The sequence below is a fragment of the Muntiacus reevesi genome, chromosome 3 (assembly GCF_963930625.1).
Source record: "Muntiacus reevesi chromosome 3, mMunRee1.1, whole genome shotgun sequence".
In the NCBI taxonomy this organism is placed as follows: domain Eukaryota; kingdom Metazoa; phylum Chordata; class Mammalia; order Artiodactyla; family Cervidae; genus Muntiacus; species Muntiacus reevesi.
The window spans coordinates 2,952,767-2,972,144 of NC_089251.1; the positions used below are offsets into that span (position 1 = coordinate 2,952,767).

The 19,378-nt window shown below is 69.1% G+C and overlaps 1 protein-coding gene across 3 annotated transcripts in view; it reads right to left on the reverse strand.

The window, feature by feature from the left end:
- GPSM1 (G protein signaling modulator 1) overlaps nt 1-18,776 on the reverse strand; it is a 29,697-nt gene extending 10,921 nt beyond the window's left edge. Inside the window, exons 1-9 of one of the 3 annotated variants that reach the window (XM_065928087.1) lie at nt 18,703-18,776; nt 8,464-8,685; nt 7,721-7,856; nt 6,909-7,051; nt 6,564-6,687; nt 6,341-6,456; nt 5,832-5,987; nt 4,945-5,053; nt 3,885-4,008 (exon numbers count right to left, since the gene is read on the reverse strand). In XM_065928087.1, coding sequence (XP_065784159.1) covers nt 3,885-4,008; nt 4,945-5,053; nt 5,832-5,987; nt 6,341-6,456; nt 6,564-6,687; nt 6,909-7,051; nt 7,721-7,856; nt 8,464-8,685; nt 18,703-18,761 — 1,189 coding nt within the window. In that variant the 5' untranslated portion in view covers nt 18,762-18,776. Of the gene's footprint in view, nt 1-3,884; nt 4,009-4,944; nt 5,054-5,831; nt 5,988-6,340; nt 6,457-6,563; nt 6,688-6,908; nt 7,052-7,720; nt 7,857-8,463; nt 8,686-14,970; nt 15,190-18,702 lie in introns of those variants that run through there. The other 2 variants (XM_065928089.1, XM_065928086.1) reach the window with 2 other exon arrangements.
- Nucleotides 18,777-19,378: the final 602 nt, after the last annotated feature.

Below are 19,378 nucleotides of genomic sequence, written 5' to 3' on the forward strand. Positions count from 1 at the left end.
CCCTACCGGGCATCCTGACACGCCTTGTCCCAACCCGTGGGTCTTTTAGCTGCCCAGCCCAGGGCCCCTGGCTCCGTCCTTGCGTCCACTCCCCAGTCCTGGCGGCTCCACCTTTGGAGTCCACCCAGAACCGCCTGCCCGCCCCTGCCCCGCGGTCCTTCCTCCTTGCTAGGGCCTGAGAGATGCCCCAGGGGTCTGGGTTGGATCTTCCTCCTCGCTGGACACTGCAGGACGCCCCAGCTATAGGGGTGGGGCTCAAAGAAAGTCCACAAGGCCCCTGCCCCCTCCCTTGCCCCGGGGCCTTTGCACGGCTGTTCCCTCACCCAGGCTGCGGTTCCTTCCCAAGCTCCAGGCACCCTCCCTGCCCTCCTTCAGGTCTTCACTCAAATGTCGTGTACAGATTGAAGGTTTGGGTCTACCAGATTTCACATGCTGAAACCCCAGACTCCCAGGCGACGGTCCAGGTGGCGGGGCCTGGGAGGTGATGAGGGTGACTGAGGCTCACAGGAGACAGACAGGCCCTCGGGGGGCACACCCCCTCCACACTCTCAACCCCACCCCACCCCGTCTGCGCTGCACGACGAGGCCCCCCACAGAACCGCACCACGTGGACGCCCCGCCCCCAGGACCTTGAGAAGTAAGTGTCTGCCGGCAGGCCGCCCTGTCTGTGGGCTTTCTCATGGGGCTCGAGCTGACCGTGACCGGGCTACCCCCGCCCCACCCCAGATCCCTAGCCAGCCCCCAAAGCATGTGTAACATGACTGGCTTTCCGCGCGCGTCACTTTTTGTCGCTGCTGCGGCCCAGACTCAGAAGGGACCCGGCACATAGTAGGCACTTTAAGAATGGAATAAGCAGCCCGTGTTTGCTGAGCACCTACTCTGTGAGGCCCCATGTGCAGCTTCATGCGCTGTCCCCTCTGGGCCACTCCCAGCAAAGAAGGTCCTGGCCACCCTCCAGGACCGTGGACACGGGGGCTTGAGACGGCAACAGCCTGGCCAAGGCCACAGAGCCCCGGGGAGGGGAGAGCCAGAGTCGGGATGCGCCATCGGGCCGCAGGTGGGCCTGCGTGGGGCAGGGGTGACAGGGCAGGCTCACCTGGAGCGCCCCGGGGGGCCAGGCTGAGAGGAGCCAGAGAGGAGCCAGACACGGGGACAGGTGAGCACCCGTGCCCCACGGCCCTGGTCTGTCCATCACGGGAGCCTGGGTGGGCCGCAGGCCACTTGCTGAATGCACAGACGGACAGACAGGGCTGGTCTTCAGCCCTCCCAGGGCATGAGTCGTGCCCTTGTCCCCGCCCAGCCACCTTCCCGGGACGACCAGCGAGGTCACCTGGTCAGCCAGGGCCAGAGCCCGCAGCCTAAGCGGTCACTCAGACGTGACCCCGACATCCATCCCCACCTCCAGAGATGGCTGGGCGTGGTGTGTGGAGACCCGCTGCTCTGGGCCGGGGCACTGCGAGCAGGGCCCAGAGGACGAGGGGGCTGTGGCGGGCACAAGCGGGGGCGGCAGGGCGGAAGGACGTCCCACAGAGGGGCCGGGCGGCCCCCTAGGGCTCGGGGCTGACTCCCTCGTCCTGCATGCCAACCATGCCGCCGGGGGCGCAGGAAACTCTGTCGGGCGCGCCCTGCCCCCCGGGCTCCCTACTGGAATGGGCAGGGGCAGGCACGCTGGGCACCCTGGGGGGTCAGACCCTGACCCGGGGCACCGGGGGCAAGGAGGCGGCCCCGCCCACCCAGACTGGCTCTGGGACCTCTTTGCTGGGGTGGGGGCAGCGAGGGCAGCGAGGGTCGCACGGACTGGACCTGGCTGGCTCGGTCCGGCAGCTGCACACAGCGCCCTTGTGTTTATCAAGGCAGGGAGCAAAGGCCCCGAGGCCTGGCCTCCAGCCGGCTAGTGAGCGCCAGGCCTGGTACCACCATAGGCCTCGCCGGTGTCACGAGGCCATGCCCACCACAAGGGCCGCGGCCAGTCCCGCTGACCCAGGCCAAGGTCTTCTTCCTGTGAGGACGCCCCTCCGCCAGGGCTGGTGATGCCCCCCCCCACTACCAGGCTCTGGGTTTGCAGCTGTCTCCCCCTGCAACCCCCACCCAAGTTCCCAGAAGAAGTCTCCCAGCTTTCCAGAACCTGGGCCAGACCACCACCGGTGCCCAGCGTGCCCCGGAATGAACCAGTGAATGAATAAATGAACAAACGATGCCACTCCTGCAGACAGCCCTGCCACAGTCCCCGCCCACCGCCCCCCACCCCAGCTCACCGGACCTGGGGTCTCCTCCGGGGCTGCCTAGACTCGGGGTGCTGGCCTGCCTCCAGCAGCGGCATCCCCGGGCCACTGGATCTGCCTCTGCAGGCCTGGGCCTGGCTGCCGTCCTCCCAGGAGGACGGCCTCATCCAGCGTCGGCTGGAGGCCGGGCGAGGGCGGCCTGGGGGGAGGAGGCTTCTGGGGGCCCTGGCGGGGAAGGGTCTGGCCCCGGGCAGAGCAGAGGACCGGGCGCGGGAGGACAGAGGCCGCCTTGTTCCCGCCCCGCCCCACGGCCCCCTCTCCTCTGCCCGCCTGGAGGAGAAGGAAAACACCAGGAGAGCGGATGGCCGCTGGGCCGCGCCTCCAGGAGAGTCCTTCCAGATGCTGGCCCGGCCCTGCCCCCACCCGCCGCTGGGGTTCCCAGAGCGCGGTCTCGTAGCGCCAGGCATGCCAGGGGGTTCTGGACAGAGCTGCCACCCTCGGGAGACCTTGCCTTGGGGCAGACGTCAGCATGCACGCGTTGGGAAGGGGTGGGGAGCAAGGGGGCCGCAGCGCCCCGGCACGAGGTGGCGGAGGGTCCCAGCGCCTTTGCTGCCTGCCTCCCTTCCATCTCAGAGGGTGACGCGTGCCCCCGGCTTCCAGACTGGCCACTGTCACACACCCGCCAGGGTGACAGCCCAGAACCCCGGAGACCGGACACTGCAGCCAGACAGGCCGGGGGCTTCGGAGGCCGTGGCCAGTGGGCACCCAGGGAACGCAGCATGAGAGACTGGGGGCCGGGCTCCCCGAAAACCAGAGCCAGGGGTGGGGGGCTCCGTGCGCTGGACGGGAGGGGACGGCCCACCACCTGTCCAGTTCCTGCCTCACACGCCCCGCAGTGTGAGAGGAGCGTGGGGCCACCCCTCCCCCGCCTCTCCCCTCCCCCCCTGCCCCCCAACACACACTTCATCTATTTGCCCGGAGAGGAGTCACTGAGCGGCATGGGGCAAGCCCGCCAGCGAGGTCGCAGCCTCCAAGGCGGTCAGCCGGCCTCAGCTGCCTGCACCCGGCCTCTGGCTGGTTGGGCCCCCCTCACTCCTTCCAGCAGCCCCGTCCCCGCTCCGTCCCTACAAGAAGCCCTTCCCCAGGCCCAGCCTCCAGCCTGGAGACATTCCTCAGTCTCAGAGGAGGGGGGCGGTCAGGGAGGAGCCCCCCATCCTCATACCTGCCCTGGTGATAAACCTGGGGGCTCATTCAGGGTGACCCCAGACCCTCGCTGCCCCAGAGACAGGAAGGACCTGCCCCAGGCCCCCTTGCCCCGCAGGGACCCTGTCTGTCTGTTACCACCTTCTCTCTCTGGACCCAACTTGCTCCCAGCAGCCCGTCATTCGCCCGCCCCCCACCGTGAGCTCCGGAACAGACAGGTCATGGGCCTCAGAGGTTGACGCCCCCAGGGACAGGGGCTCAACACCTTCTAAGGGACCCTGTCCCTAACCTGGCAGCTCTGTTAAACGTTCTCCCGCCGGGGGACAGACCCGACCGAGCCCCCAGCATGAGCCGGTGCCCGCCGGCCAGCCCCTGCCCGCCCAGGCCCCTGCACCCCAGGCTGAGGTCAGAGCCTGGGGCGGGGGGCGGGGGACGCCCCACTCTGGCCCCAGAACTCACCTTGGGCCTCGTAGCCGGCCAGGTCTGGCTTCTCCGCAGCTGCCGGGCTGGCTAGCCGGCCCAGCGCCAGCTGCAGCTGTGCGACGTTCATGCGGGCCGTGAGCTCCCCGCTGCGGTCCCCGATCTGCAGCCAGGCGGGGCCGGGTCAGCGGGCCCCCACAGGATGGCCTCCGCCCCGGGGCCCCCAAGGGCACCAGGCCCCACCGCGTCCAGAGGGGTGGTCTCCCGAGGTGCGGACGGCCCCCCGCAGCCCAGTCCAGCCGCGCCACCTGGAGCCCTCCCGCGGGCAGGCAGCCTTTCTCAGCCCCGTGTCCCCGGCAGCCCTGGCGAGCACCCGCATGGGAGGGGGGCCTCGTGCTCACCCGGGAGCCGGATACTGAAGGGCGGGCGGGGGACCTGAGTGCAGCTCCAGGACCCCTCCAGTCAGGCCCGCCCCGACCCAAGTTCCCCTGCCCGACCCCACCTCCTGGGCGCCCGAGGGCCTTGCCCACCCCTGGACGCGGGGCAGTGGTGGGGCTGGGCGGCGCTGGGGGAGGGGATCTGGCTCTGCACCTGAAGCTGCTTCCCAGGGCGACCCTGGCCACGGCGGGAGGGCCTGGGTGGACAGGCCCACTTCCCTAGGAAAGTGCCTGGCGGAGCGGTCCTGGGGAAGACTCCCCCCGCGGGGTGGCTGTGCCTTTATGCCCAGGACTGGCCCTGGCAGGTTATTTCCCCTTGGGAGTGGGGCGCAGGCATGCCACGGCCCAGCCTGGCGCAGCTCCGTCAGGGACAGGAGCCCCCGAGGGCGGCCTTCCAAAGGCAACACTGACACTCTAAGGGGTGAGAACGGCCCCCGCTGCCCCCTCCCGACCCTCTGGCTACAGGAAAGGAGGGGCCCCCGGCCCGGAGGTCACGGCTGGCGGGGCCCCTCGCGGGAGATGGCGACAGCCAGGAAGAAGTCCAGGGCACACGGAGGCGCGCGTCCCAGATGTCTGCAGGCAGCGCCAGGAGTGGGTGAGGAGGGCTCCAAGGCTGGCGAAGGGCAGGCTCGGGGGCTGAGGGCAGGGCGGGGCCGGCTCACCTCCTGGGAGATCTCCAGGTGCTTCTTGGCAAAGGTCAGGGCCTGGGCCGGGCTCCCCATGGATACGTAGGCGTTCCCCAGGCTCCAGCACGCCCGGCCCTCGCCCACTCTGCCAGGGAAGGAAACTGAGTCCATGTCTGCCCGCCAGGCCTGCCAGCCTGCCCTCTGAGTCCCGCCGTCCCGAGCCCCCAGCCTGCAGCCGGTCAGGCCCCCACCACGGGAGGCGGTGAAGGATGGGGAGGGTGGGAGGTCCGGGTCTGGCCTTGACCACCCCCTGGTGGCTCAATGACCTCATTCCCTTGGCTCACTAACATTTAAACTGAGGTAAAAGCAACATAACCTCAACCCCCGTAAAGCGCACAATTCAGCCACTCTGCATACACTTACGACCTACGACCCTCGCCTCTGACTGCTTCCAAGACATCGTTACCCAAAAGAAAAGCCGCAGCCCTTTGAAGCCTCCTGGCAGGGCGGTTTTTCAGGAGACCCCTCCCCTCCTCCAGCCGCGAGGGTCCCCGGCCTGTGGGCTCCGAGCTGTCTGGCTATAGCCACTACCCCCCAGACCTACGCGCGGCTGTGCGCTTAGGGGTCTTGTCTGTTGGTCCGTCTCTCCACAGAGACTGGCGTGCACACAGACGTGGAAAGAGGGTGGCAGGGGGGCGGGTGTTGCTCGAGGTGGGCAGCGGGCCCGGGACTGGGGCCCAGCCAGCACCCAGGGGCTCCCCCGTCCCTCCCAGTGGGCGGGGCGGCTGACGGATGGAGGAAGGCTGACCCCGGGGTCCCCTGGTGGTCAGAGGCAGAGCGGGGCTCGGACCCGGACCAGCACGCCTGCGGGCCGCTGGGGTCCGCCGGGGGCCCGCGGGGGCGGTCGGGAGCGCGGTGCGCACCTGTCAGCCAGCTCCTGGGCAATGAGCAGGTGCCGGAGGTGGTACTCCGCCGCACGCTCGTAGTCCTGCAGGAGCGTGTACGTGTTGCCGAGGCTGTAGCAGGCCTGCGCCTCCACCGCCTGGTCCTTGAGCTGCCGGGACAGCTGCAGCGTCTTCCTGGGGGGTCGGGGCGGCAGGGCGTCACCCCAGGACGGGAGGGGGGTTCCAGCATTCCGCTCCGCCAAGGGCCAGGGCATTGCTCGTGCTCCCCAAGCCCCCTTCCCAGGGGCAGACAGGTGGGGGGGGGCACGCAGCTGCAGCCCCAGGAGCCCATGGGGGCGTCTCTGGGCTCCGCCAGTTGCCCCTGTGGGGCGACACAGGGCACCGCTCCCCCTAACCCGTGGCCCCCGGGGAGGCCAGGCGGGCAGACCTTGCGGCGGGGAGGCACCTCCCTGGCCTGCTGTCCAGGCACCCCCGCCCACGTCCTCCCGGGCCCACCCTCTCCCTGGCAGGGCGGTGGGGCTGCCTACTTGTAGTACTCGGCGGCCACGTCGAAGCGCCCGAGGAAGATGTGCGCGTTGCCCAGGTTGCTGTAGGCTCTCCTCTCTGCCGCTTTGTCTCCAAACTCCTTAGCGATGGCCAGGCGCTGAGGAGGCAGACGCAAGGCCCAGGGTGGTCACGGGGCTGCCCCCCGCCCGGCACGGCCAGCCCGACATCCAGAGCCCCGGCACCCAGCCCCGCTGCCCCGCTCACCTCCTTGTGGAAGGTCGTGGCCTCCGTGAAGCTCCCCAGCAGGTAGTGGGTATTGCCCAGGTTGCCATAGGCCCTGCCCTGGGCCGCCCGGTCCCCCAGCTCCTTCACCAGAGACAGGTTCCTCCTGGAGGCCGAGTACGTGTGAGCCGTATCCCTGCCAGCAACGCCCCGCCGCCCGCCCAGGCCAGAGGACGCTGAGCCCGTGGCCTCCACGCGGCCCCTCCCGGGGGTCACGCCCCCCCCATGAGGGCGGCGCCGTGCTGAGCTCGAGGACTCCGTCAGGCTGAGGCCGGGGGTGGGTGCTGTGGGGAGGAGGCCGCCCGGGGCCCCGCCCGCTCTGCTCACTCGTAGAACTCGGAAGCCCGGCGCAGCGTCTCGCGGACGGCAGGCGGCAGGTGCCCCGGGTCCTGTGCGGCGCTCCAGGACAGCTGCTTGCCCTTGGCGTGGTACACGTTGCCGATGTTGTACAGAGCCCTCGCCTCCCCGACCTGGGGGTGACACCGAGACGGGGGCTGCCTCCAAAGCCGCAGTCCCAAGGAGCCGGGCGCCCAGGCCGTGCGTGCAGAGAGCTGGTGTTTCCACAGCCGAGTTCACAGTCTCCCCTGCCCCCGGGGCCACGAGGGCAAGGGCATCGCCTTGCCCAGAAACTAAGGACGGGTCCAGTCCCGTCCCGTCCCTCCCGGGTCACCCCTGACACCCCGGGTAAGGGCTCCGGCTCTGCCACCCCCGAGGGTGGCCGGGCCAAGCCAGTGACCTCTCGGTGGTGGTGCCCTCTCCGCGGCAGTGACGTCATCCACACAGGGGCAGGGACGCTGACCCCACAAGGTCACCAGGAGGACACTGGGCAGGGCCGTCAGGGGCCCAGCAGCACCTCTCTGTCCAGGCTTCCTCCTAGAGTCACCCCCACCCCCGTCGCCCCCCGGCCCAGGAGTGACAGGACTGTCAGTGGATTCAGCGGCCTTGGTGAGAGGGGAGCGGCCGTGGAAAATGGGGGCCCGGGACTCCGCCCGACAGCCACCACGTGAGCCAGAAATGCCCTCGTTTCTGAAGGGGGACGTCCCCCGTCTTCCTCCCAGCGTGGGGCACCCAAGGCCCTGGGTGGTGTCGTCTGGGGCCCCGGTCCCAGCCGGGGACCCAGGCCAGTGCTGCCTGCCCACCTTGTCCCCCTGCTCCTGGGCAATGTCCAGATGCCGCTGGCAGCAGACCACGGCCTCGTCAAAGCGGCCCAGCACCTTGAGCGTGTTGCCCAGGTTCCCACTGGCCTTGGCCTCCCCCATGCGGTCACCGATGGTCCTGGAGGGCAGAAAGGGGTCAAGGGCCGAACCGAGGACTGAACCCAGCGTGGAGCCCGGGTAAAGGCCTCAGAGGACCCGGGGTGGGGGCCCACCGTCCCTGGGATGGTGCTGGGTGGGGGCCCCGTGGCAGGTGGGCCCAGCCCAGGATCGCCCCTCCACCAGGCCAGCTCTTGGGGAGGCCCTGGTGAAGCCCAGTTTCAAGGCCGGGAACGCCAGGAGCCTCGCGATGGGAATTAACCCTGTGTCAGCTCCATCAGCGCACACGGGCACCCTCGCTGGCTGGTCCTGAGAGCACGGCTCATGGCTGGAGGGGGAGGTCTGTGGCCAAGGGGCCCGGGACTGAGAAGCCTGGCCCCCGCAGGCGAGGTCTGGGGGCTACGGTGGGGGCTGGACAGGGAGGTACAGTGTGTGGGGGGGAAGCTCTGCAGGCTAGAGGAGAATGGGGACCCTGGGAAACGGGGGGCATGTGGGAGGGCAGGGGTGGGGGCCAGGGGCTGAATGGGCGGGGCCGGCAAGGAGGCTGTCTGCTGGGTTCCCGGAGGAGCAGGGCGGGCCCCCAGGGCAGGCAGCTCCGCACGGGGCAGGTGGGGTCGGGGCCCACTCACCGGGCCAGCAGCAGGTCATGCTTGTGGTACTCTAGCGCCCGCGCGTACTCCTTCAGGTAGAAGTAGGCGTTGCCCAGCTGGCTGTAGATGGCACTCAGGGTCTTCAGGTCCTCGGTGCCCACCTGCACGGCGGCCTCAAAGAAGGCCACGCCCGCCTTGAAGTCGCCCGCCTTGCACAGCCGCTCACCCTCCAGGGCCAGCTCTAGGCATGAGGCCTCCATCCTGAGCAGAGAGGCGGGCCCGTTAACGCCATCAAGCCTGGGGCCCTGGCTCCTCCTTGCCACTGTGGGGCCCCCGGGACGGCTGGGGCCCGGCTCCTTTAGGGTGAACGCGCAGAGGCAGCTCTGGGTCGGGCGGCGAGCCCACCCCCAGGCCTGCATGCTGTGTGGCTCACCGTGCCAGAGCCTCACTGCCCCGCCCACCCCGTCCCCAACCCCGGGATCCAGACTGCCGGGCGAAGGCGTGAGCGCCACTGCAGCCAGCCCTGCAACCGGGGGACACGGCCTCCCTCCCGACCCCTGGCCGCTGGGCAGAGAGGCTGCCCCTGGGCCAGGCGCCACCCGCCACCCTCCAGAGGGGCTTCAGCAGCCTGGGGCGGGCCCTGATGCCTGCCGAGGACGGGAGGCCAGGGGTCACGGGACAGTCGGGGCCACACCGGTCCCAGCCCCTCCCGTCCTGCGTCCTAGAGCGGGGCCACCCTCCAAGCTCTTGGAGGTCTGTCACCTGTGCCGGCCTCCTAACCTCTGGGGGCAAGGCTGCATCTGAGCCGACGTCCTGCCCTGGGGCCAGAGAGGCACAGGGGGCGGCAGGCACAGAAGGAATCTGGCGAGGGGGTCTGAACAGAGGGCGGGGGCTCCTGCCGCCCCACCTCGGTAAGACTGCCCGCCAAAGGTGGGAGGCGGCTCAAACCCTGTCCCCGTCCCCTTACTCCCACTGCCTTCGCGTGTCGCCAGAGCTCATGGAAAACGTAGAGTAACTTAAAATGTGCTCGCCAAACAGCCCCGCTGCACCCCCGAACTCATCTCCTCCTCGTTAGGACCGCGCAACGACCAGGAGTTACAGGGGGAGCCGACGTATCTCCCTAAGAAACCGGCAACGTTTTCTAGGCCAGTGCTTCTCAACCGCCCTATCCAAAGGCCCCTCTGAGACAGATCACAGTGCCCATTCACGCTTCCCCTGCGTTGTCGTGAAAACCGGGTGACGCCTCGAGAACAGGCTGGGACGCGGCTGCAAACCCCCAGAGAAGCTGAGCCCTGTGCCCCGCACCCCACAGGCTCATGGCGTTCCCCCAGCCCCCCCCACGTCGGGGTCACTCCTCCTCCTCGCCTGGAGGGTGCAGGGCCCACGTCTGGGGACCCCGCCCTCTCCCAGCCTCCCCGAGACTCAAGCAGAGCCCCGCAGCCTCTGAGAGCGGGAGGTCAGGGACCTGGCCTTGAGGCCTGGCCGCGTGTCCCACTGACGACACGCCCACCTCGCCGAGCGCCCTGGGCAGGGCCCTCCAGACGCCACATCACGCCCACAGGCAGCGGCACCCCCACCGCCGGGGCCACGCACGGGGCTCCTTAATTAAAGCCTGCTTGTCCCCGCCCAGCTGCCCGCCACACAGCCAGCTGCCCGCTGCTCCCCGGGGACTCGGGGTCAAGAACGTGGGTGTTTCTGGAGCCCCGCGGGCACTGGCCCCAGTCTGATCACAGGAGCAGCCCCCTCCCTGCCCAGACACACGGCAGCAGTGGCTCAGAGCAGAGGTTTCTGGCGCGGGCAGGGCCCTGGGCCCAGGCGTCAAGGGTGCAGGGGTGCAAAGCCAGGGCGTCTGGCCGTCTCCGGGAGCACCAGTGGGGGGAGGCCTCCTCCCGGGGAGGCGCCAGGCAGGGGGTCCCGGGTCGGGAGCCCCGCCCCCACCCCGCAGGTGCCCGCCCGCCCGCCGCACCTCTTCCCCCGCAGGTCGCGCATCTTCTGCACGTACAGCCACAGCTCCAGGCCCACGGGCAGCAGCAGCGGGCGCGGGCGCGGGGCGCCGTACACCACCTTGCACACGGCCTTCTCGGCCAAGCTCAGGGCCGCGGGCGGGCCCTCCGGGGCAGCTGCCGGCATGCTGGGGGGCTCCGGGCCTCCTCCCCGGCCGGCCGGTCCTGGCCGTGTGCCGGCCGCAGGGTCCCCTGCCCGCCCCCCAACCTCCCCCCAGAGCGGCGGGCTCCCACAGACGCCCCAGCTCTCTGACAGGTGCCCCACAGCCTCCCAGGGCCTGTGGCGGATCAGGGGATCAAGGGCGGCTCAGAGCCGGGATCAGCACCGTCAGCAGGCGGGCGGGAGCCCCGAGGGAACCTGTCCACACGCTCCCCCAGGGGCTGGCCCCCAGTTGGGGTGCAGCGTGCCCGCCCCCTACTGCCCCCAGCTCTGTGGCCGCTTCGGGGCCAGAACCTGGTCACATAGCCCAGAGGAGCTCGGAGCACCTGGTTAGTTTGCGAGGGAAGCGAGGACCCACTGCGGGTGACCCCCCACACCCCACCCCCAGAGCCGGGATGGGCAGGGTCTTCACCTGGCCCCGCCCCGTCCTCCGGGAGGCCGGTTCCCTGCACCCCTACCACGTCCGCCCCCACGCTCAGCCTGGCCTGCAGCAGGGTCAACGGGGGCACAGGGTATCCAGGTCACCCTGTGAGTCCCCTGAGTCTCTGGCACGCTGCTGGGTGACCAGCGCCTGACCGTCGAGTGAGCTCCAGGCCCCGAGTCTCACCCGGGTGCAGGGCCTGGAGGAGCCGGGGGCTGGGGGCTTGAGACCAGTAGACACCCTCCAGCCCAGCTCCTTTCCTGAAACCTGCCGGCCCTGGGCCGCCTTGGCAGCCCGCTCCCAGCTCCTCCAGTGCCGCAGCTGATAAGGAGGGCAGAGTGACCCTCCCTGGGCAAAGGGTGGAGCCTCTGGCGTAGCAGTGGCGGTGGGGGGTGCTCAGTGCCAAAGCCCAGCCCCGGGGCTCGGTCAGGCAGAGCAGCGGGGAGAAGCCCGAGGCCCCTCGGGGCACCGCAGCGGCCCACCCCTGCCGGGCGCTCTGTCCCCCCGCCGTGGGCAGCCCCTCCCGCCAGGTCGCTCACGGGTCTCAATCACGGGCCTCGGTCGGGAGGAGACACAGCGAGGCTGCAGCGGGGAACCCGGGACAGGGAGGAAGAGGCTGGGCTCAGGGGCAATGAGAGCCAGGCTGCGCCTGGGGCTGCGGTCTTAGCTCCCCCTTTGCCAGCCTCACCACTCAAACCCAGAGGGGGCAGCCCTCACACCTGGGATTTGCCATGTGGGCTAAACAGGTGCCTAACTTAACCTACAGTCCCCCACAGCCTGGGGAGAGACCGGGCCCACGGACTCAGAGGCCTCAGGGACCACGCTGCCCGCCCCAGCCGGGCCACGTCCACCTGTGAGATCTGCTCTCCAGCACCAGCGTGGCCCGGAACATCTCTCCTTGAAAGTGGCTGACCAGGGTCGGCCTTCCCAGCAGCCAGACCACAGCGGCCAGGAGGCAGGGCACCGTCTGCCAAGCTCCCGCCACCTGCCCACTGGCTCACCAGTTAATGAAGTGCTTATTGACCGCCCAGTGGCCGACCTCGCTGCTCTGGCCACCCCGTCACCCCCGATACCCCTCCCACCCATCCTCGGCGTCTGACAGTAGCCGTCAGCCCTGGTCCCTACTGCCCTGCCCTCTGCCCACAGGCCCCCACCCGCCTGTCTCCCCAGACGGCCCAGTGTCCCCTGGGGGCCATCGCCGAGGCTCACCAGGTGGTGGCTGGGTCCCCATCGACCCCTCCTCTGCTAAAGGCAGTCATTCCTGTCCAGGGCCGTCAGCCACACTCTGGGCGCCTGGGCAGCCGCCCCAGGGCCCCCGCTCACCCATCCTGCTGCCCCCAGAGTGAAGCCACACTGACTCCCCTTCAGTCTTGGGGGTGATCTCAGAACAACAGGGACACGCGGCCTGGTGGGGGAAGGAATCACTGAGGGGAGAGGCGTGTGTGTCACCGGCTTCAGAAAGCACCTGAGGGTCACACGTCCAGGGAGCCCAGCGGCATGGCATCCCCGTCCGGGTACCTGCTGGCGGGGGCACCTCTAACGAGGCCCCCACCCCGCTCTCCCCTCCCACCTCCCGCCAGGAGCACTCAGCTTCTGGCCTCACAGAAGGCAGGGGTTCAGGAGAGGATGGCCCACGGTTCCCCCACTCTGGGGGCTTCTTGTCTACCCGCCCATCCCCCCGGGCCCTCTGCAGGCCCGGGGCAGTGCACCAAGGTTCTCAGCATTGATCGCTCCCGTGAGACCCACCCACTTCTGTCTGCCTGACCTGGTCCCATCCCCAGGGCTCCCCTGCCCCAGGACATGGTGGGCTCCTGGGCACACTCACGCTCAGGCCCCTCTCAGTGCCAGTTTGAAGCCCAAATCCAGGACCCACTTTGTAAGAACAGAACTCATCTCCCCAGGTAGGAACGCTGGTGTGGAAAGAGGAGCCACCAGGTTGCGGGGGGCGGGGGGGAACAAAGCAGAGGAGACCCGACCTGGCCCCAGGGAGCCCCCCACACGCTGGGGTTTCTGGAACAGTCACCTGTGCAGTGCTCAGACCCAATGGCTCCTGTCCGTGGGGCATCCATGTGCCAGGCTGCCGGCAGCCCTGGGCTCCCACGCCACAGCGGGGCTCCCTGGACACTCAGGCTCCGAGGGGACAGCTATCTGGAGGCCTCTGGAAGCCAGGTCAGAGCAAAAAGGATCCTGCGCACACCCCGCCATGCTCAGGTCCGACCTGCACCCCCATGGGCCTCCTCACGGGCCCTGAAAGCAGGTTCCCGGCCATGTGCTTAGAATATCTACCAGGTCTGCCCCCCCAACCTCCACCCAGGGCTCAGCCTGCAAGGAGTCCAGGCGCGGCTCGGGGGCCTCTTGGGTATTCACTTTGAGCTCTGCCCCTGCCCACAGACAGCTCCCCCAGGCCACTGGTCCTTGTCCCCGCCCACACACCAGGCTCCCGGGTCAAGCCTAGGGGGAGGCTAGCACAACGTGGACCGCATGCTCCGCCGCGCAGGGTCTCCCAAGGCTAAAGCGCCCAGGGGCCCCCTCCACCCACAGCTCCCCTGTACACACACGCACAGCCGATGGCCACCAGATCAACGCCTGTCATTCTTCCAGAACGTGGCCTCTCCATCGGAGCAGCCACCCTGGGCAGACGAGGCCTGCAGAGTCCCCCACTCCCACGGGGGCAGAGGATGGGGGGGTCTTTGTCGTGCAGGGGTCCTCAAGGACAGGCCTCCGGTGTCAGCTGCCAGTAAACCCACTGGCACGCCCCTCCCCCTGCATGGGGCCCGGAAGTCAGGCCGGGGGCTCAGCGCTCCATCCCGAGACCACACAATGGGGGCTGTGTCTCCAGCCAGCAGCACAGACCAGCCTGAGCTGGGAAGGGCCGGCGGGGCCTCATTCCACAGGTCGGGGTCAGGGGGCGGGCAGTGACGGAGGGGCGGGGGGGGGGGCACCCGGCAGAGGTTTGCGGCTGGGCTGGAGAATCCTTGCAGGCAACATTAGGCCCCCTGAAGACTCAGAAGCCCCCCAGGTCTTAAGGATGGCTGGGGGAACCGGATGAGGTCACTCCAAGGCGGGCGCCTGTCCAGACCATGAGGAGCCAGGCCTGCCTTTGGGAGCCGCAGCCAGGAAGCGGGCGCTGCCCAGCACTCGTGCCGGCCCCACTCTGCCAGACACCTGCACACGACGGCAAGCCCCCAGAGACCTGTGCCCTCCCCACCCCGGGTCAGGCCCAGGGCATCACTTTGGAGCACACCCTCGACCAGCCGGGAGTCACCATGCAGGCACGCGGCCCAGGGGCAGGGCCACCCCGCCATCCCGACGGGCGCGGGGCGCAGGGCCCGGACCGCTGGCATCACCCAGGAAGCCGCCCCAGGCAGGTGCCTTTTCAGGCAGGCACACACCCACCCCACTGCCTGGCCCCGTAACCCCAGACCATCTGCAATCTGCTGAACCAGAGGCGCCTGGTAGGTGGGTGGGTGGCGGGTGATGGGCCCCACCCGTGACACACGGTGGTCCCCTCCGCGCAAGTGCTGGGGCAGTGGGGAGGGGGTGCCAGGCGGGGGAGGGAGGTCCTGGCGGCCCCCACCACACACCTGCTGAGCTAGAGGCCAGCTGCAGGCAGCAGGGCTGGAGAAGGGGCCCCTCTCCCAGCCCTGGGCACTGCGGGGAGGGGGGCCCCCTGCCCACCCCCTAGCGCCCCGCCCTCGCCGGTTTGCAGGAGTGGGCTGTGGCAGGCCCAGCGCCCCACCCTCGGACTCCGCTTCCTCCGCCCCTGGGGCAGCCCGACCCCGACACCCTCCTTCGGCGCCCCGCGTCCCCCACCCGCGCCGGCCCGCTGGGAGGGGCGTCCCCGCCACGTTGCGCGCCCGCCGCCGCCGCCGCCGCCTTTGTTCCGGCCGGCCGCTCCCGCCCCCCGCGCCCGCGGCCCCCGCCGCCCGGTCCCCGCGGCCCCCGCCGCCCGCCCAGCCCACCTGGAGTAGAGGCGCCGCGCCGGGCCGGGCAGCTCGTCGGCGGCGGGCGGCGCCGGGCCCGCCATGGGGCCGGGGGCGCCGAGGGCCGCGGGCCGCGCACCCCACGCTCGCGCCGCCCCCCGCGCCCGTCCGCGGGCCGCCGGCCGCTGTCCACCGCCCGCCACTCGTCCGTCAGTCCGGCCGTCTGCCCGCGCGGGCGGGAGGCGCCGAGGAAGTGATGCGCGCGACGCCGCCCCTCCCGCCGTGGCCGTGATGTCACCGCCGCCCGCGGGGGAGGGGGCGCGGGCCGCCGTCCCGCCTCTGTTCGCGCGGGTGGGGGAGGCAGACAGCGCCGGGGTGGGGGCCCCGCGGGGCGCAGCCTGGGGGGTCCTCTGGTCCGGAGGTGCGCCCCCAACGCCCCCCGCGGTGGGTGCGGGGGAGGGCTGGGCGTCAGCCCCGCTTCTGGGGGCTTCTGGGGCCGGCGAGACCCCTTCTCCTTTGTTTGGCAGGTGACCCGTCCTCCCTTCGCTGGTCCTCTGCCTCTGGCGCCTCGGCCACTCCTCCAAACGGGCAGTGGGGGCAGGCACCCCAGGGGTGCCCCTCTGCCCACTCTGGCAAGGCCATCCCCCAATTGAATTGGGGCACGTGGGAGGGTGGAGCGGCCTCAGGCAGGGTCGTGTGTGTGTGTGTGTGTGTGTGTGTGTGTGTGTGTGTGTGTGTGTGTGTGTGTGTGTGTGTGTGTGTGTGTGTGTGTGTGTGTGTGTGTGGAGCAGCCTCAGGCAGGGTCAGAGTGTGTGTGTGTGTGTGTGTTGAGGGGCGGTGTGTGTGTGTGTGTGTGTGTGTGTGTGTGTGTGTGTGTGTGTGTGTGTGTGTGTGTGTGTGGAGCAGCCTCAGGCAGGGTCAGAGTGTGTGTGTGTGTGTGTGTTGAGGGGCGGCTGGCCTGGAAAGGCAAAGATTCTGCAACCATGCCTCCCGCTCAGGCAGGGTCAGAGTGTGTGTGTGTGTGTGTGTGTGTGTGTGTGTGTGTGTGTGTGTGTGTGTGTGTTGGGGCCCAGCTGACCTGGGAAGGCAAAGATTCTGCAAGCATGCCCCCCTGCCCTGCATTTCTCACTTCTGAGACCCTGGTCAGCAGCCTCCCCACCCCCAACCTTGCTCTTCTCAGCTGTCTGTGAAATGGGGGTGACCGAAATCCGGAGAAGCCTGCAAGTAGAGTGGCCGGGCTGTGCCCACCCACCCAAGTCCAGCGTCCCAGCACCGGGCCATCTCCTCTCCTGGGAATTCCTGGGGGCCCTGGCGGGGGACACGCCCTCGTCTCCACCCCCAGGGTTCTGACTGCTCTGGGGTGGGGGGGTCTCACGGGTTCTCTCCTGGACCCTTCTCAACCTCCGCCCTCCCGGTGCAGCCAGAGAACTCCAGTCCTGGAAAAGTCGCTGCGACCCAACGGGACAGGGATGAGTCTGGGGACGGGAACTGGGCTGCTCTCCCCTGGGGGCACGCTGGCCCCTGCCGGGAGCACTGCCCTAAGGTCAGGAAGATGCCACAGCCGCCCCAGCCAGGCCCCTCAGCAGAGTGCAGCCCACAGGACCCTGGCTTCAGGCCAAGGCAGCGTAAATAAACACGAGATTCAAAACGGGCTCTTGGCCCCGAGCTGGTCTGTTTTTCCTGCGGAAGAGGCAGCGAGGATGAGAACCATCTGTACCCAGAGCGCAGCGGCCGGCAGCTCAGCCCACGCACCCTCCCCCGTGACCACAGGAGCCGGGCCAGGGCCTTGTTCTCAGGCCTGGCCGCAGCCCCCAGCTGGCCCCTATGGAGCGCGGGGTGCTGAGGGCAGCCCCAGGCCTGCCTCCTTGGGGCACCCCGGGCTAGCATCAGAGGACAGGGGCTGCTGTGGGCCCCCCGCCTGTGCCAGGCCTAAGCTCGGTGTGCCCAGGAGGTCACCTCTGGGCCCCCTTCGGGTCACCTGGGTCTGCGGCCAGGTGCCTTGTGCCAGGAAGGCCGCCCTTGTGGTGATGTGCCGTGGGTGGCAGAAAGGGGGCGGTCCCTGCGGAGGGGTGGGGTGTGGGCATCGTCTCTCTTCCTTCCCGGGAGGGGGGAGACCGGTGGGAAGCTGGAGTCCCTGGGCTAGAAGGGTCTTCTATCAGAGCTTCCCAGGGGAGCTAGGACCCTCTTGGGGGTGCTGGGCAACAGGCCAGGCTCAGACTGGCCTTAGTCGGGCCCTGCCCACCCCTACCCTGCTGGGTGCCTGGCACAAGTTGCCTTCCCTCTCTTGAGTTTCCATCCTGCCCCTCAGGGTTCAGCAGCCTTATGCCGCTGGGGTCGGGAAGGATCGGGGGTCCAGACAGTGACGGTCACGGTGCCGGGCGGGCAGTCAGAGCCCAGGGTGCCCACCGCTGGGCCCGTGCTCCCTCCCCGCTGGGCCCCTGCAGGCAGTCCTTGCCACACGGCACGGAGGTGTGTCTTCTCCCATCCAGAGACCCGACCGACTCCCGTGGAGAGGACCCAGGAAGGAGGGTGGGGTGTGGACAGGCAGCACGTGGCCACCCAGGTGTGACACTAAGTGTGCCTCAGCGCCACGGAGAGCAGGGGCTGCTGGGAGGCAGGTCTGGGGAGGAGGGGGCCCTGGGGGCACCAGCCCTCCATCCCCACCCGCCCCTGCTGGCAGTGAGCCGGCGCGCCACCCTCCCATTCGCTCCGCTCACCCTCGGGGCTGCTCCTCCTTCCCCCGCAGCCTCCCAGCGGGGTGGGGGCAGGCAGAGACCTGCTGCCCGCACACCTGCGCGCTGCACGTCCTGTCGTGTAGATCCCCCCGTGACGCTCGGTGCTCCCGCCCTGGCAGTGTGTTCCCACGGGAGGCCATTCCCGAAGGAGTGTCAGGGGGAGAAAAACAGTTTCCCACCTGGATCCTCCTTCCAGCCCCGGTTAACAAGTGGCAGCGGGAGGATGCCGTGGGTGGCGCAGGCAGGGATGCTGGACCTTGTTCCCAGAGGCACCACCTCTCTCGAGCTGGCCCCCCCGCTGCACTCAGAGTACCAGCCCTGCTTCTGGCAGCTGGCAGCAGCATCGCCTTCACCTGGGGGCAGTTGCCGCGTGCCTGCCCGTCATCACTCAGCCCTCCCTGGCATCCACTTCATCAGTGCGCCCCTCCCCTTGATGAGCACACCGGACAGTGATGCCCCAGGTCACTCAGGTCAGGGGAGCTGAGGTCAAGCCTGGTTTCCTGACCCCTTCCTGGGCCTGCCCCCCAGACAGGCCAGCAGGGAGACGACACTGGACAGTGGCAGGGGTCTGGCTGGGCCCTTAGGGGTGGAGAGGACTTGGGCCTCTGGAGAAAGGCAGTCATTTAAGGCCTCCATGGGCCCCAGGTGAGGACTAGCCTGGGAGAAGGTGGTCAGGCTGCCCAGGGCCATCCCCACACAAAGAACCAGCTCCCAGGCTCAGGCCGGACAAGCTGGGTGTTCGCTGGGGCAGGGGGCAAGCTGAGGATGGCCTGGTGGCCAGCGTGACAGCTCCCAGACCCTGCCTCCTCCCACCCCCCACACACCCGTCCCCGACTAGGCTGCTCCTGAAGGGCCCACGGGGGCTGGGGTCACCCCCAGGTGCCACCAGGAGAGGTGCCCAATCTGAGACCCGGGGCAAAAGGTAGACGGGGAGAGGGGAGGGACAAACACACAAATGCGTGCTTGTGCTCAGGTAAAAAGAAGGCACATTTTACCATCATTTCTAATACTCTCATAACCCTGAGAAAGAACTCACTCTTCCACACAGCTCTGGGGTTCGTGCCACCCACTGCCCCGAGGCCCCCAAGACTCCATCTGCCACCACTTCCTCTCCTTGAGGCCTTGATCTCCCTGGGGTGGGCTCTCTGGGTGGACAATGGGATTTTGTAAGAAGCCAGAAGGAAACGGTCTGCCCACCCCAGGGTCCTGAGTGCCTCACAGGGAGATGATACGCCCAGGAAATAGCTGGAGGTGTGCTTGGGACTGCACGCCACCACGCCTTCCAGTGACACCCGGCCACACGGCATTCCTGGGCCGCCCGCCGGCAGCTCCGTCACCGGGTTTATGTCCCTGGGCCCTGTGGGGAGGAGGCAGGTGCCCATGGGGCAGGCCCGTGCTCACCTGTCCACAGCGGGCTCACCCTTGGCTGATGGGACTGAAACTCCTGCCCCCTGCCAGTCTGTGCCCCCGGGCCTGGCAGGCACTGTGAGTGCTGGAGAGAGACGGACAGACAGGAAGAGAGGGAGGGATAGAGACAGAGAGAGACAGAGGGAGACAGAGAGAGAGAGAGACAGAGAGTCAGGGAAAGAGATGGAGACAGAGGCAGGGGAGTGTATTTGGGCCCCAGGCTCCTCGTGTGGCTCCAAGCCCCCCAGGCCTTGGGTGTAGGGTGAGAGGGGATATCTTTTATCATCAGCCTAGGTGTGTTAGTT